Source organism: Oncorhynchus tshawytscha, linkage group LG01 (assembly GCF_018296145.1).
Source record: "Oncorhynchus tshawytscha isolate Ot180627B linkage group LG01, Otsh_v2.0, whole genome shotgun sequence".
In the NCBI taxonomy this organism is placed as follows: domain Eukaryota; kingdom Metazoa; phylum Chordata; class Actinopteri; order Salmoniformes; family Salmonidae; genus Oncorhynchus; species Oncorhynchus tshawytscha.
Window position 1 is genome coordinate 69,753,878 of NC_056429.1, and position 15,603 is coordinate 69,769,480.

The 15,603-nt window shown below is 43.5% G+C and overlaps 1 protein-coding gene across 12 annotated transcripts in view; it reads right to left on the reverse strand.

The window, feature by feature from the left end:
* The window catches only part of LOC112255843 (mitogen-activated protein kinase kinase kinase kinase 3), a 63,276-nt gene extending 54,962 nt beyond the window's left edge, over window positions 1–8,314 (reverse strand). For 6 of the 12 annotated variants that reach the window (XM_042324786.1, XM_042324807.1, XM_024428697.2 and 3 more), the window contains exon 1: window positions 8,065–8,313. In XM_042324786.1, the coding sequence (XP_042180720.1) occupies window positions 8,065–8,160 (96 nt within the window). In that variant the 5' untranslated portion in view covers window positions 8,161–8,313. Of the gene's footprint in view, window positions 1–8,064 lie in introns of all 12 variants that reach the window. The other 6 variants (XM_042324768.1, XM_024428677.2, XM_042324780.1 and 3 more) reach the window with 2 other exon arrangements.
* Window positions 8,315–15,603: the final 7,289 nt, after the last annotated feature.

Sequence of the window (15,603 nt, forward strand, 5' to 3'; positions counted from 1 at the left end):
CTGAGGGCTCACTGAGCATAACGAACAAAGCCATATTCATAGATACGAAACACTGCACTACTCCAGCATCCCAGAATAGTTGGCAGGCTGACTAAAAAGGCTTCAGTTGTGATGTCACCATTGAGAGAGGCAATGATGGAAAGATCGAGAGGGATAGAGCAAGACAGGGAAAGACAGAGAGCCCGCCATACACCCATGGGAGGACAAGACAAGGCAAAGAGAAACAAAGACAAAGAAATAACTATTTCAACAGACAAGTTCTGATCAATAGAAGAAGCTCCACAGACAGCCAGCAGAGATCTACACTATGCCACATATATCACCGATGCTGAGATCGACAGGCATGTACCGTAGATACACTGAACACTGATGTAGACTGCAGATGCCAACTTGCCTTTTCCCGGCAGTGGGTCCATTCTAAATATAGGAGGTGGCCATTGTGGTGGGAGCGTTACAACTGACTAGCTGTGATCGGGGACCAGCTTCAGGACAGCAGCCCTGCAATATTCATGAAGCCAGTGGAGCTCATCATGGTATGGAAAAAAGGAGTACAAAGCGTGGAAAAAAAGGGATGTGGTACATGGAAATCTGGGAACTTGGTTCATGGAAAACCAGGCATTTAACATATGGAAAAGGAGAAAAGGAGACTTTTTGGGAGGGAAAGAAAGCGGCAGGCCGACACTCCAGGCAGAGAGCTGTATGAGGGCTACAAAGTAGACATGGGCCTAGCTGGCAGGGCAGAGGACTGCAGAGGCTATAGTGGAGGCCAATGTTGGCAGGCATGCTAACTGCCAGCCTACACCTTAATCTATAGATCCCATGAACATGAATGCAAAATCTGAAAGTGCAGCAAGACATCAAACACAGCACACTCATTCGAGAGGGGGAGAGAGAAGAGTAAATTAGGTGTGAAAGGTGTGTGTGTCCTGTCTCAAAAACAGGAGGCTGCTGAGGGGAGAACAGCTCATAATAATGGCCAGAACAGAGAAAACGGAATTGTATCAAACACTTGGAAACCATGCATTTGATACCATTCCACTTTATTCCGCTTCAATCATTACCCCAAGCCCCTTCTCCCCAATTAAGACAGCACCAACCTCCTGTAGTCTCAAAGGTTTCTGTGGTCTAAACCCACAGGTTCATTAGCTGGGCTATGAGCGAATATCACCTTAAAAAGGCCATATGCATTTCTTGGTAACAATTAAGAAGCTTACTGTGATTGTTTTAAATCAACAAAAATAGCTTCTTAGCAAAGAGCAATTTCTCAAGCAAGAATTTTGCTTTGACCGTCTGGGAGTGGTCTGAGTGGGAAGAGGAAACCCATTAGTCATTGGCAGAGGTTTGGGACTCGATTATTGGTCGATCAATTAATGTACCGCCTGGTAATGTCTCCATCCCACCAAAACAGGCTGAAATTTCATGCAGTCTTTTCAAAAACAGCTCTTACACTAAAGGGCATTATCATAATTTTCACAGTATTATTCCAACCTCAGTGTAGAAATATACACTCACCGGCCAGTTCATGAGGTACACCACCTCATTCACTACAAGGGACCGCTCCTACAGACAGGGAGTCAGGTGGCCTTGGCTTGCTATACAAAGCAGATAGGAATCGAGGCAGTCAGCAACTGTTTGATTGAACATTGGGCAAAACAAGTGACTTTAGTGACTGAGTATGGTATGATCGTTGTTGCCAGATCAGCATGCCAGAAACGGCTGCCCTCCTAGGATTTTCACGCACGCCAATGTTTAGGGTTTACAGTAGAGGTCGACAGATTAATAGGGCCGATTTCAAGTTTTCATAACAATCGGAAATCTGTAATTTTGGACGCCGATATATATATTTTTTACACCTTTATTTAATCTTTATTTAACTAGGCAAGTCAGTTAAGAACACATTCTTATTTTCAATGACGGCCTAGGAACGGTGGGTTAACTGCCTTGTTCAGGGGCAGAACGACAGATTTTTACCTTGTCAGCTCAGGGATTCAATCTTGCAAACTTACAGTTAACTAGTCCAACGCTCTAACCACCTGCCTCAGGAGGAGCCTGCCTGAAAATCCAGGTTAGCAGGCAAAATTAACCAGATGAAATTGTGTCACTTCTCTTGCTTTCATTGCACGCAGAGTCAGGGTATATGCAACAGTTTGGGCCGCCTGGATCATTGCAAACTAATTTGCCAGAATTTTACGTAATTATGACATAACATTGAAGGTTGTGCAATGTAATAGGAATAATTATACTGATGGACGCCACCCATTAGATAAAATACGGAACGGTTCTGTATTTCACTGAAAGAATAAACGTCTTGTTTTTTAGAAATGATAGTTTCCGGATTCGACCATATTAATGACCCATGGCTCGCATTTCTGTGTGTTATGTTATAATTCAGTCTATGATTTGATAGAGCAGTCTGACTGAGCGATGGTAGGCACCAGCAGGCTCATAAGCATTCATTCAAACAGCACTTTCGTGTGTTTTGCCAGCAGCTCTGCTGTTTATGACTTCAAGCTTATCAACTCCCGAGATTAGGCTGGTGTAAAGATGAGATGTGAAATGGCTAGCTAGTTAGCGTGGTGTGCACTGATAGCGTTTCAAACGTCACTCGCTCTGAGACTTGGAGTAGTTGTTCCCCTTGCTCTGCGTGGTAACGCTGCTTCGAGGGTGGCTGTTGTCGTTGTGTTCCTGGTTTGAGCCCAGGTAGGAGCGAGGAGAGGTACGGAAGCTATACTGTTACACTGGCAATACTAAAGTGCCTATAAGAACATCCAATATTCAAAGGTATATGAAATACAAATGCAATAGAGAAATAGTCCTTTATTTCCTATAACTACAACCTAAAACTTCTTACCTGGGAATATTGAAGACTCATGTTAAAAGGAACCACCAGCTTTCATATGTTCTCATGTTCTGAGCAAGGAACTTAAACATTAGCTTTCTTACATGGCACATATTGCACTTTTACTTTCTTCTCCAAAACTTTTTTTGCATGATTTAAACCAAATTGAACATGTTTCATTATTTATTTGAGGCTAAATTTAATTTATTAATGTATTATATTAAGTTAAAATAAGTGTTCATTCAGTATTGTTGTAATTGTCATTATTACAAATAAAAAAAAATGTAGTTATTTATTATCAATTTAAATCGGCCGATTAATCAGTATCGGCCTTTTTTTTTGGTCCTCCAATAATCGGTATTGAAAAATTATAAATCGGTCGACCTCTAGTTTACAGAGAACGATGCGACAAACAAAAAAATATCCAGTCAGCGGCAGCCGTGTGCGAAAACAGCTCGTTGATAGAGGTCGAACAGGTCAACATAACAGCGTAGAACAACAGTGGTATATACAGAACAGCATCTTGGAATGCACAACTCGTTGATCCTTGTCACGGATGGGCTATTGCAGCAGACGACCAAACCAGGTTTCACTCCTATCAGCTAAAAACAAGAAGAGGCTCCAGTGGGCACATGATAACCAACACTGGACAATTGAGGAGTGGACAAACATCACCTGGACCATGACAGTGAGTTCAGTTTATTTGGAGGTACCTGCACAGTCCCCAGACCTCAACCCTATAGAGCATCTATGGGATGAGATGGAACGGGCGGTTGTTTCACAGCATCAATGTACCGTCGTCCAATCTGCAACAACTGCGTGATGCCATTGCGTCAGCATGAACCAACATCCCTGTAGAACGTTTCCGACACCTTGAAGAATGCCCCGAATAATTCAGGCTGTTCTGGAGGCCAAAGGTGGTCCGACCCAGTACTAGATGGGAGTACCTAATAAACTGTATATAAAACAGGACAATCACGTTTTTGACTGCACTGGGACTTTAAGCTACAGCTCAGACTTTCTGATCCACACCCATCACACCAGGTTTACATCCTAAAGCCAGAGGGACAAGCACCTCTCTGTTGAAGGCAGAGTGAGAACACAAAATGTAGTCTGTAATCAAAGACGTAGTTATGTGGCAAACATAGGCCTAATATTTCTGCCCAGCAGAGGCCTGCTACCACTTGTCCCTGGCAGATGAGTCACTTGAAAACACAAGACACATGTAGGGCCTATAGGTTACACAAGCCTTTGTTGACTGTGAGCCTTCCCATTGACAGGCTAATTTGACCCTACTGTTGGCTGGATAGACGTGAAGTAGTAGGCCTAGGATAATCCTTGGATTAAAATCCACTTCCCTCCCTCCCTTTCTAGGTCTCTCCCTCTCGTAGATGTCTGGCCCTCCACTGGTGATGCCTTTTCAGTGATGACTCAAGGTATGACGGTTCATAACATGGTGCTTTGTGTGGGAGGCTCGACGCCATGAGCACTGCCAAGCTGGGCACTGAACACATGGCGAACATAAAGCGTACCGAAATGAATAACAGTTAGGCATTTGGTTTACCCTCTTTTTCCTAGTCTCTCTCTACAGTATAAGTATGAATATTGCCATTCAAAATGTGGAACTGCACTGGGCTGAGTATCTAGATCTAGGCCTACATCCATATTTGTGGCTGTGAGCTTTCAATAAACTGTCTCAGTAAGTTTGAAGGTTTAAGTTATTGTATCTCTTGTGATTGTGGGGGACCATTGGACTGAGAGCCATGATGCCCAGTGTCTGTGAGCTCATTCCGTGGAGGGATCAAATCCAGGCTGCAAGTTAGGCTCCCTTGCACAGTTCAGGCAGCCAGCCTTAAAACCCAGGCTTATCCTGGGAAAACTGTGTCACTGAACTTTCCCCCTATCTGCTACAGAAACAGGAACCAACCACATGTCAGTCAGTCATTGGACCACAAATGTGTATGAGCCAAACAAACATAACTTTAATGGAAATAAATAGAACACACCCAACCATTGCACTTTTAAACTTAATGAATAACAATTGCACTTAAAAAGCCATATCCCCGGCCTGGCACCACCACATCTTAAACACCTATATATAGGCCTCCTTGCCCTAGACCCTGAAAAAGAACAGGTGATCTGAGTGAGAAGGGCCTGTAAAGTGCTCCACCTGTCCTCCCACCAACACACACCCCACAGAGAACACTTAAGGGCTGGAGACAAATGCTATCTGACAAGCAAGACAAGAGCATGCAGATGCTAGCTTGGTCTCAGTGTGTGCGGCAGGTGGAGAGTGAGCCGTCTGTGGGTGTGCGCAAGAGACTTGTTTCCAGTTTCTCTCCTCCCTAATGCATGTTTAGGCTTAATACCTAGATCCTAAAAACAAGCAGATAGACCTATGGAATCACCTACTGGATGGCCAGAACAATAAGCAGTGAGTCAAGCTAAGACTGAGGATATATTAAAGCATGGACCGTGCACTGGCAACTTAAGACAAAGCATGAACACACATCCAATCAGACATCTCAGTGGTCAGTACATGGACAGCATTCAGTAGACTCTCTGACAGCACTTCACTCCGTGATGAATGGCCTACCCAAAACACCCTCTTCCCAGTCTTGTACTGGGCAGTGAAGTTTCTTATCCCACACTTCACAAGTGGACGCTACGTTAGAACAGTGTGTGAATAGAGGCACACGCTCCGAAAAGAAGGAAATGCTAAACTCCTGAGGAACCCAAAGAAAACAATCCCCTACTGTGTCTCACCTTCTAACCCTGTCGTTCACATACAACAGGCCTATTAACCTGCTTAGAACAAACTAAATGGTCTACACTGCCAACCTTATAATGCCCTGCTCCCAATCCAACCCCACCCAAAAAACCTTACTGAACTTCTGACCTCCTAAACAGAAACAGTAAGCATGGAACCAGGGCAGTAGAACACAGCAGTCCAGCAGCATGATATTACCGCATCGATATTCAAATATATGAATGCTGTTATGGGGGGGGGGTAAAAACCTAATTAATGCATGTTTTATAACATCTTAACGAATGGAATTGACAATGAGGTGACATTTTGAAAGAGAAGCACAGCTATCTGACCAACACAGCTGACAAGACAACAGTGACGCACTGTAGCCCACAACAAACACATTCTTATTGGGACGGGAGGCAGATATCACCACCCTGTCATATCTCCTGATTCTCTCCCATTGTCCACACCTAGTACTGGTCTAAATCGGCACACCACGCAAATCATTATATCTTAACAAGTACAGTGGCGAACCACACTGAGGGTGTGTGAGCAACTTCATTGCCTTATCTTGTGGATCCAAGGTAAAACATATTAGGCTGTTACTGTACATTGCACTGGTACAATAGATACAAAAAGACAAGGAACATGCCTGAAGATAGCCAAAAGTGAGTTTGGGCTTATGTCCAACAGTTCTATTTTTTTTTTTTTTCCCACCTTTATTTAACCAGGTAGGCTAGTTGAGAACAAGTTCTCATTTGCAACTGCGACCTGGCCAAGATAAAGCATAGCAGTGTGAGCAGACAACACAGAGTTACACATGGAGTAAACAATTAACAAGTCAATAACACAGTAGGAAAAAAAAGGGGAGTCTATATACATTGTGTGCAAAAGGCATGAGGAGGTAGGCGAATATTTACAATTTTGCAGATTAATAACACTGGAGTGATAAATGATCAGATGGTCATGTACAGGTAGTATGGGGATGAGGTAGGTAAAAATGGGTGGGCAATGAGCAAACAACTAGAAGAAAACAATCCTGGTCCAAACAGGATGGCCACTGCAGACGGTTCTGCAAGGTCTGATTGTGAACACATCCAGCTGAGGGTCTGACCAGGCTTTCTCCTCTACCTCTTCCTTTACATGATCAGTCTTAAACAATGGATCGCACAGTCGCACACACGCATAGGAAGTCAGGACCACTGCATTCTAGACCATGCCTGCCGAGCTGTGCCGCGCACATTTCACATGCATTCACTATGATCAAGGGGATAACAACTCCATTCTTAAAAGCATAGCGCGGCAAATGCCATTAGGCTAAAATGTCTTCATCTGTTGGCTACATTTGATAGGGTCATAGTCTATGCTCTGTATAGTTATTGGTTACTGTAAACAAAGGCCTACATTGTAGGCCAATGTAATCCAATGAATGTAATCCAATGAACTGTCATCCAATACTCAAAATACTTTGACAAACCACTAGGGATGGGCAACTCCTGTCCTCAGGGGCCAGAGTGGTGTCACACTTTTTCTCCATCTCTAGCAAACAGCTGATTAAACTAATGTCATTCTAAACTAAAGATCATGACTAGTTGATTATTGGAGTCAGGTGTGTTAGCTGGGGCTGGGGCCAAAGCGTGACACCAATCAGGCCACTGAGGACTGGAGTGTCCCATCCCTGCATCATGTCAACAAGATTGTTAATGGGCCTACTCTGGGTGAAGTGAAGATTATACAAGGTAGACAAATAGCGAAATATTCCAGTTGTTTATTTGACTGGACCTGCATAATGAATCAGTGTTTGAAGATGTAATCTGTAATGGTTGTCACTGCCTCCCACAATATTGTGGTTCATTTATAACAAGTAGGAGTGAATGGTTTAATCAACACGAGGAAAAACGTTAATTGACACCATAAACAGTATTGCAAAGTCCCGAAACATAAACCGTATCATTGTGTTCATTAAATAGAATCCAATTTACTGTTTTTTTTAGGGCTAAAATCTAATTAAACTTGAATATCCATAGCTTTCCCTTGTTGCCCGATTGAGCCTGTAGGCGCTGGGCCTTGTCTGTTGTGTGGAACCAGCCTGAATCCTTCGGGGATATTCTACCACAATATAAAGACACAAAAAGGCACGCAACATTGTAACACCCCACCCCCCAATGACCAAGGGTGACTACGGGCTGTGTAATTATGTTGATCAGAACGAGAGGAATGATCTGTTGGGCGCTATTGCGATATGGAATTCTGGCCAGGGAGGGTTACCTTCCACCGCTCCAAGCAAAGCTATTCACCAGCACTTGAGCGACAGGTTTTTAGTGTCAAACCCGTAGTATGCTTTCTAGTGTGTCATTAGGTAAGTTTGAATACTCTGTCGTAACAATGAATGTAACGTGCGTGTTGTTTTTACTGTAACAATGTATCAACATAGCTAAGCAAGTTAGCTACTGGCTGCTATTGCTGCAGTTACCTTGTAGACATCTCCGTATGTCCCGCTTCCTATCCGCTGAATTAGCTCGAAATCCTCCTGCGGATTGCGCCTGGATAGGTCGACGCAGGAATTCATCTTTAGAACTCCAATTTATGGTTCCGAATGGTATGGTTGAACGTCACTAATACTAAAAATCGAAGAAAACAAACCTAAAAACATACAGCGTCAGAAAAGCACAGCCAGCCACTGAAACTTCAACATGGCTTCCAATGCTCAATGGGCATGCGCAAAAATGCAGCTCACATTCTCCATTTAAAAAAAAGCAGGCTGAGCGAAAGTGTCCAGCAGCTTTACAGTGCCGTGGCAGTCTGGCAGATGGCTGACTGACAATAAAGACTGAATGAAATAGGCTATGGCCGGAAAATTATATGGGCCCCAAACTCCTTGGCTTTTATAAAAATGTAAGATTGATGTAGGCTGGTGCTTGGGGCTTAATTATTTCTGAATGCATTTATGGAAGGGCTTTTGAGAGTGATTTCGACAGGAGACCTATACGATGTCCACAAAACTGGCTAGATTTAAAAACTTTTTTTGAAAAATACATTTAACCGAGCCCCCATGTTTGTGTATTCAAAGGTCTTGTTCAACTGCATTATTAAGTCAATCACTACTACTATTACTCAATTGATCATATAAAATTCTATACATTGGTTTGTAACAAGAGGGATAGGGTTAATAGTTGAAGGGGAGATGAGCAGGAGATCATCATTGTCCTCTTAATGGTGTGTGTGTGTCACATGTTGGTTACGAAAGAAGAGCAGGGCCAACTGGTGCAACCTGTCAATATTTCGCCACTCATCAACCCCCAGTAAAGATGTTTCAAGGAGGAAGTCTCCCAAGGAAGATTGGAAGGGAAAATCAGTCAACCTTTAATTAATGCAGGGGTGTCTGAACTCATTTTACCCCGGAGGGCCACACTGAAAATGTGTTTTTCCTTGCCGTCAAAATGTGCAACAGAAAAAATAGTGGTCTATTTATATTTTTTTTTGCATTTTTTATGCTCCCCGGCTGTCTAGTGATTTATTAGTGAGCTGGAGAGTCAAGAAACTGTATGAATGTGGGTCCATTGACTGTGCACAGCACAGGAGGCTGCTGAGTAGAGGTAGAGGATGGCTCATAATAATGGATGGAATGGAGTTAATGGAATGGTGTTAAACACCTGGAAACCATGTGTTTGATACCATTCCATTAATTCCGTTCCAGCCATTACTATGAATCAAATCAAATCAAATCAAAACAAATCAAATTTTATTTGTCACATACACATGGTTAGCAGATGTTAATGCGAGTGTAGCGAAATGCTTGTGCTTCTAGTTCCGACAATGCAGTAATAACGAACAAGTAATCTAACTAACAATTCCAAAAAAACTACTGTCTTATACACAGTGTAAGGGGATAAAGAATATGTACATAAGGATATATGAATGAGTGATGGTACAGAGCAGCATAGGCAAGATACAGTAGATGATATCAAGTACAGTATATACATATGAGATGAGTATGTAAACCAAGTGGCATAGTTAAAGTGGCTAGTGATACATGTATTACATAAGGATGCAGTCGATGATATAGAGTACAGTATCTACGTATGCATATGAGATGAATAATGTAGGGTAAGTAACATTATATAAGGTAGCATTGTTTAAAGTGGCTAGTGATATATTTACATCATTTCCCATCAATTCCCATTATTAAAGTGGCTGGAGTAGAGTCAGTGTCATTGACAGTGTGTTGGCAGTAGTCACTCAATGTTAGTGGTGGCTGTTTAACAGTCTGATGGCCTTGAGATAGAAGCTGTTTTTCAGTCTCTCGGTCCCAGCTTTGATGCACCTGTACTGACCTCGCCTTCTGGATGACAGCGGGGTGAACAGGCAGTGGCTCGGGTGGTTGATGTCCTTGATGATCTTTATGGCCTTCCTGTAGCATCGGGTGGTGTAGGTGTCCTGGAGGGCAGGTAGTTTGCCCCCGGTGATGCGTTGTGCAGACCTCACTACCCTCTGGAGAGCCTTACGGTTGAGGGCGGTGCAGTTGCCATACCAGGCGGTGATACAGCCCGCCAGGATGCTCTCGATTGTGCATCTGTAGAAGTTTGTGAGTGCTTTTGGTGACAAGCCGAATTTCTTCAGCCTCCTGAGGTTGAAGAGGCGCTGCTGCGCCTTCCTCACGATGCTGTCTGTGTGAGTGGACCAATTCAGTTTGTCTGTGATGTGTATGCCGAGGAACTTAAAACTTGCTACCCTCTCCACTACTGTTCCATCGATGTGGATGGGGGTGTTCCCTCTGCTGTTTCCTGAAGTCCACAATCATCTCCTTAGTTTTGTTGACGTTGAGTGTGAGGTTATTTTCCTGACACCACACTCCGAGGGCCCTCACCTCCTCCCTGTAGGCCGTCTCGTCGTTGTTGGTAATCAAGCCTACCACTGTTGTGTCGTCCGCAAACTTGATGATTGAGTTGGAGGCGTGCATGGCCACGCAGTCGTGGGTGAACAGGGAGTACAGGAGAGGGCTCAGAACGCACCCTTGTGGGGCCCCAGTGTTGAGGATCAGCGGGGAGGAGATGTTGTTGCCTACCCTCACCACCTGGGGGCGGCCCGTCAGGAAGTCCAGTACCCAGTTGCACAGGGCGGGGTCGAGACCCAGGGTCTCGAGCTTGATGACGAGCTTGGAGGGTACTATGGTGTTGAATGCCGAGCTGTAGTCGATGAACAGCATTCTCACATAGGTATTCCTCTTGTCCAGATGGGTTAGGGCAGTGTGCAGTGTGGTTGAGATTGCATCGTCTGTGGACCTATTTGGGCGGTAAGCAAATTGGAGTGGGTCTAGGGTGTCAGGTAGGGTGGAGGTGATATGGTCCTTGACTAGTCTCTCAAAGCACTTCATGATGACGGATGTGAGTGCTACGGGCGGTAGTCGTTTAGCTCAGTTACCTTAGCTTTCTTGGGAACAGGAACAATGGTGGCCCTCTTGAAGCATGTGGGAACAGCAGACTGGTATAGGGATTGATTAAATATGTCCGTAAACACACCGGCCAGCTGGTCTGCGCATGCTCTGAGGGCGCGGCTGGGGATGCCGTCTGGGCCTGCAGCCTTGCGAGGGTTAACACGTTTAAATGTCTTACTCACCTCGGCTGCAGTGAAGGAGAGACCGCATGTTTTCATTGCAGGCCGTGTCAGTGGCACTGTATTGTCCTCAAAGCGGGAAAAAAAGTTATTTAGTCTGCCTGGGAGCAAGACATCCTGGTCCGTGACTGGGCTGAATTTCTTCCTGTAGTCCGTGATTGACTGTAGACCCTGCCACATGCCTCTTGTGTCTGAGCCGTTGAATTGAGATTCTACTTTGTCTCTGTACTGACGCTTAGCTTGTTTGATAGCCTTGCGGAGGGAATAGCTGCACTGTTTGTATTCAGTCATGTCACCAGACACCTTGCCCTGATTAAAACCAGTGGTTCGCGCTTTCAGTTTCACACGAATGCTGCCATCAATCCACGGTTTCTGGTTTGGGAATGTTTTAATCGTTGCTATGGGAACGACATCTTCAACGCACGTTCTAATGAACTCGCACACCGAATCAGCGTATTCGTCAATGTTGTTGTCTGACGCAATACGAAACATCTCCCAGTCCACGTGATGGAAGCAGTCTTGGAGTGTGGAGTCAGCTTGGTCGGACCAGCGTTGGACAGACCTCAGCGTGGGAGCTTCTTATTTTAGTTTCTGTCTGTAGGCAGGGATCAACAAAATGGAGTCGTGGTCAGCTTTTCCGAAAGGGGGGCGGGGCAGGGCCTTATATGCGTCGCGGAAGTTAGAGTAACAATGATCCAAGGTCTTTCCACCCCTGGTTGCGCAATCGATATGCTGATAAAATTTAGGGAGTCTTGTTTTCAGATTAGCCTTGTTAAAATCCCCAGCTACAATGAATGCAGCCTCCGGATAAATCGTTTCCAGTTTGCAGAGAGTTAAATAAAGTTCGTTCAGAGCCATCGATGTGTCTGCTTGGGGGGATATATAGGACTGTGATTATAATCGAAGAGAATTCTCTTGGTAGATAATGCGGTCTACATTTGATTGTGAGGAATTCTAAATCAGGTGAACAGAAGGATTTGAGTTCCTGTATGTTTCTTTCATCACACCATGTCACGTTGGCCATAAGGCATACGCCCCCGCCCCTCTTCTTACCAGAAAGATGTTTGTTTCTGTCGGCGCGATGCGTGGAGAAACCCGCTGGCTGCACCGCTTCGGATAGCGTCGTTCCAGTGAGCCATGTTTCCGTGAAACAAAGAACGTTAGTCTCTGATGTCCATCTGGAATGCTACCCTTGCTCGGATTTCATCAACCTTGTTGTCAAGAGACTGGACATTGGCAAGAAGAATGCTAGGGAGTGGTGCACGGTGTGCCCGTCTCCGGAGTCTGACCAGAAGACCGCCTCGTTTCCCTCTTTTTCGGAGTCGTCTTTTTGGGTCGCTGCATGGAATCCACTCCATTGTCCTGTTTGTAAGGCAGAACACAGGATCCGCGTCGCGAAAAACATATTCTTGGTCGTACTGATGGTGAGTTGACGCTGATCTTATATTCAGTAGTTCTTCTCGACTGTATGTAATGAAACCTAAGATGACCTGAGGTACTAATGTAAGAAATAACACGTAAAAAAACAAAAACCTGCATAGTTTCCTAGGAACGCGAAGCGAGGCGGCCATCTCTGTCGTGTCAATTGTGCAAGTTCTCCCACTTAAAAGATGAGAGAGGCCTGTAATTTTCATCATAGGTACACTTCAACTATGACAGACAAAATGAGAAAAAAAAATCCAGAAAATCACATTGTAGGATTTTTAATGAATTTATTTGCAAATCTGCAGCATGACAACAACCCCAAACGTACAGCGAAAGTCAGTAAGAACTATCTTCAGTGTAAAGAAGAACAAGGAGTCCTGGAAGTGATGGTATGGCCCCCACAGAGCCATGATCTCAACATCATCGAGTCTGTCTGGGATTACATGAAGAGAGAGAAGCATCCGAGGCTTCCTAAATCCACAGAAGAACTGTGGATTGTTCTCCAGGATGTTTGGGCCAACCTACCTGCCGAGTTCCTTCAAAAACTGTGTGCAAGTGTACCTAGAAGAATTGATGCTGTTTTGAAGGCAAACGGTGGTCACACCAAATATTGATTTGATGTAGATTTTTCTTCTGTTCACTCACTTTGCGTTTTGTTAATTGATCAATTTAAACTATTTTGTCTATTTTTGAAAGCATTCTTACTTCACAGCATTTTTTCACACCTGCCTAAAACTTTTTCACAGTACTGTGTGTGTATACAGTTGAAGTTTACATACACCTTAGCCAAATACATTTAAACTCAGTTTTTCACAATTCCTGACATTTAATCCTAGTAAAAATGCACTGTCATAGGTCAGTTAGGATCACCACTTTATTTTAAGAATGTGAAATGTCAGAATAATAGTAGAGAGAATTATTTATTTATTTCATCACATTCCCAGTGGGTCAGAAGTTTACATACACTAAATTAGTATTTGGTAGCATTGCCTTTAAATTGATTAACTTGGGTCAAATGTTTCGGGTAGTCTTCCACAAGCTTCCCACAATAAGTTGGGTGAATTATGGCCCATTCCTCCTGACAGAGCTGGTGTAACTGAGTCAGGTTTGTAGGTCTCTTTGCTCACACACACTTTTTCAGTTCTGCCTACACATTTTCTATAGGCTTGAGGTCAGGGCTTTGTAATGGCCACTCCAATACCTTGACTTTGTTGTCCTTAAACCATTTTGTCTGTTACGGTTTTCTTCCGTCGAAGGAGAGTCGGACCAAAATGCAGCGTGGTTAATAATATACATCTTTAATAAAGATGAAACACGAACAATACAAAAACAACGAACGGAATGAGAAAACCTATACAGCCTATCTGGTGAACAACAAACACAGAGACAGGAACAATCACCCACGAAACACTCAAAGAATATGGCTGCCTAAATATGGTTCCCAATCAGAGACAAAGAGAATCACCTGTCTCTGATTGAGAACCGCCTCAGGCAACCATAGACTTTGCTAGAACACCCCACTAAGCCACAATCCCAAAACCTACGAAAAAACCCCATACATAAACACAACACAAAATAAACCCATGTCACACCCTGGCCTGACCCTAGAAATATAGAAAACACAAAATACTAAGACCAGGACGTGACATTGTCACAACTTTGGAAGAATGCTTGGGGTCATTGTCCATTTGGAAGATCCATTTGCAATCAAGCTTTAACTTCCTGACTAATGTCTTGAGATGTTGCTTCAATATATCCATATAATTTCCCTTCCTCCTGAAGCCATCTATTTTGTTTAGTGCACCAGTCCCTCGTGCAGTAAAGCACACCCACAACATGATGCTGCCACCCCGTGCTTCACGTTTGGGATGGTGTTCTTCATCTTGCAAGCCTCCCCCTTTTCCTCCAAACATAACGATGGTCATTATGTCCAGACAGTTCTATTTTTGTTTCATCAGACCAGAGGACATTTCTCAAAAAAGCGTGGTCTTTGTCCCCATGTGCAGTTGCAAACCGTAGTCTGGCTTTTTATTGGCGGTTTTGGAGCAGTGGCTTCTTCCTTGCTGAGCGGCCATTCGGGTTATGTTGATATAGGACTCGTTTCACTGTGGATATAGATACTTTTGGACCTGTTTCCTCCAGCATCTTCACAAGGTCCTTTGCTGTTGTTCTGGGATTGATTTGCACTTTTCGCACCAAAGTACGCTCATCTCTAGGAGACAGAACACTTTGTTTTTCCTGAGCGGTATGACGGCTGCGTGGTCAGATGGAGTTTATACTTGCGTACTATTGTTTGTACAGATGAATGTGGTACCTTCAGACATTTGGAAATTGCTCCCAATGATGAACCAGACTTGTGGAGGTCTACAATTTTTTTTTTTTTTTTTTGGGGGGCTGATTTCTTTTGATTTTCCCATGATGTCAAGCAAAGAGGCAGGGAGTTTGAAGATATGCCTTGAAATACATCCACAGGTACACCTCCAATTGACTCTGATGATGTCAATTAGCCTATCAGAAGCATCTAAAGCCATGACTTAATTTTCTGGAATGTTCCAAGCTGTTTAAAGGCACAGTCAACTTAGTGTATGTAAACTTCTGACCCACTGGAATTGTGATACAGTGAAATAAACTGTCTGTAAACAATTATTGGAAAAATGACTTGTGTCATGCACAAAGTAGATGTCCTAACCAACTTGATAAAACTATAGTTTGTTAACAGGAAATTTGTTGGAATGGTTGAAAAACAAGTTTTAATGACTCCAACCTAAGTGTATGTAAACTTCTGACTTCAACTGTATATATAGTACCAGTCAAAAGTTTGGACACACCTCCTCATTCAAGGGTTTTTCTTTATCTTTACTATTTTCCACATTGTAGAACAGTAGTGAAGACATCACAACTAAGAAATAAAACATCTAGAATCATGTAGCAACCAAAAAAGTGTTAAACAAATCAAAATATATTTTAGATTCTT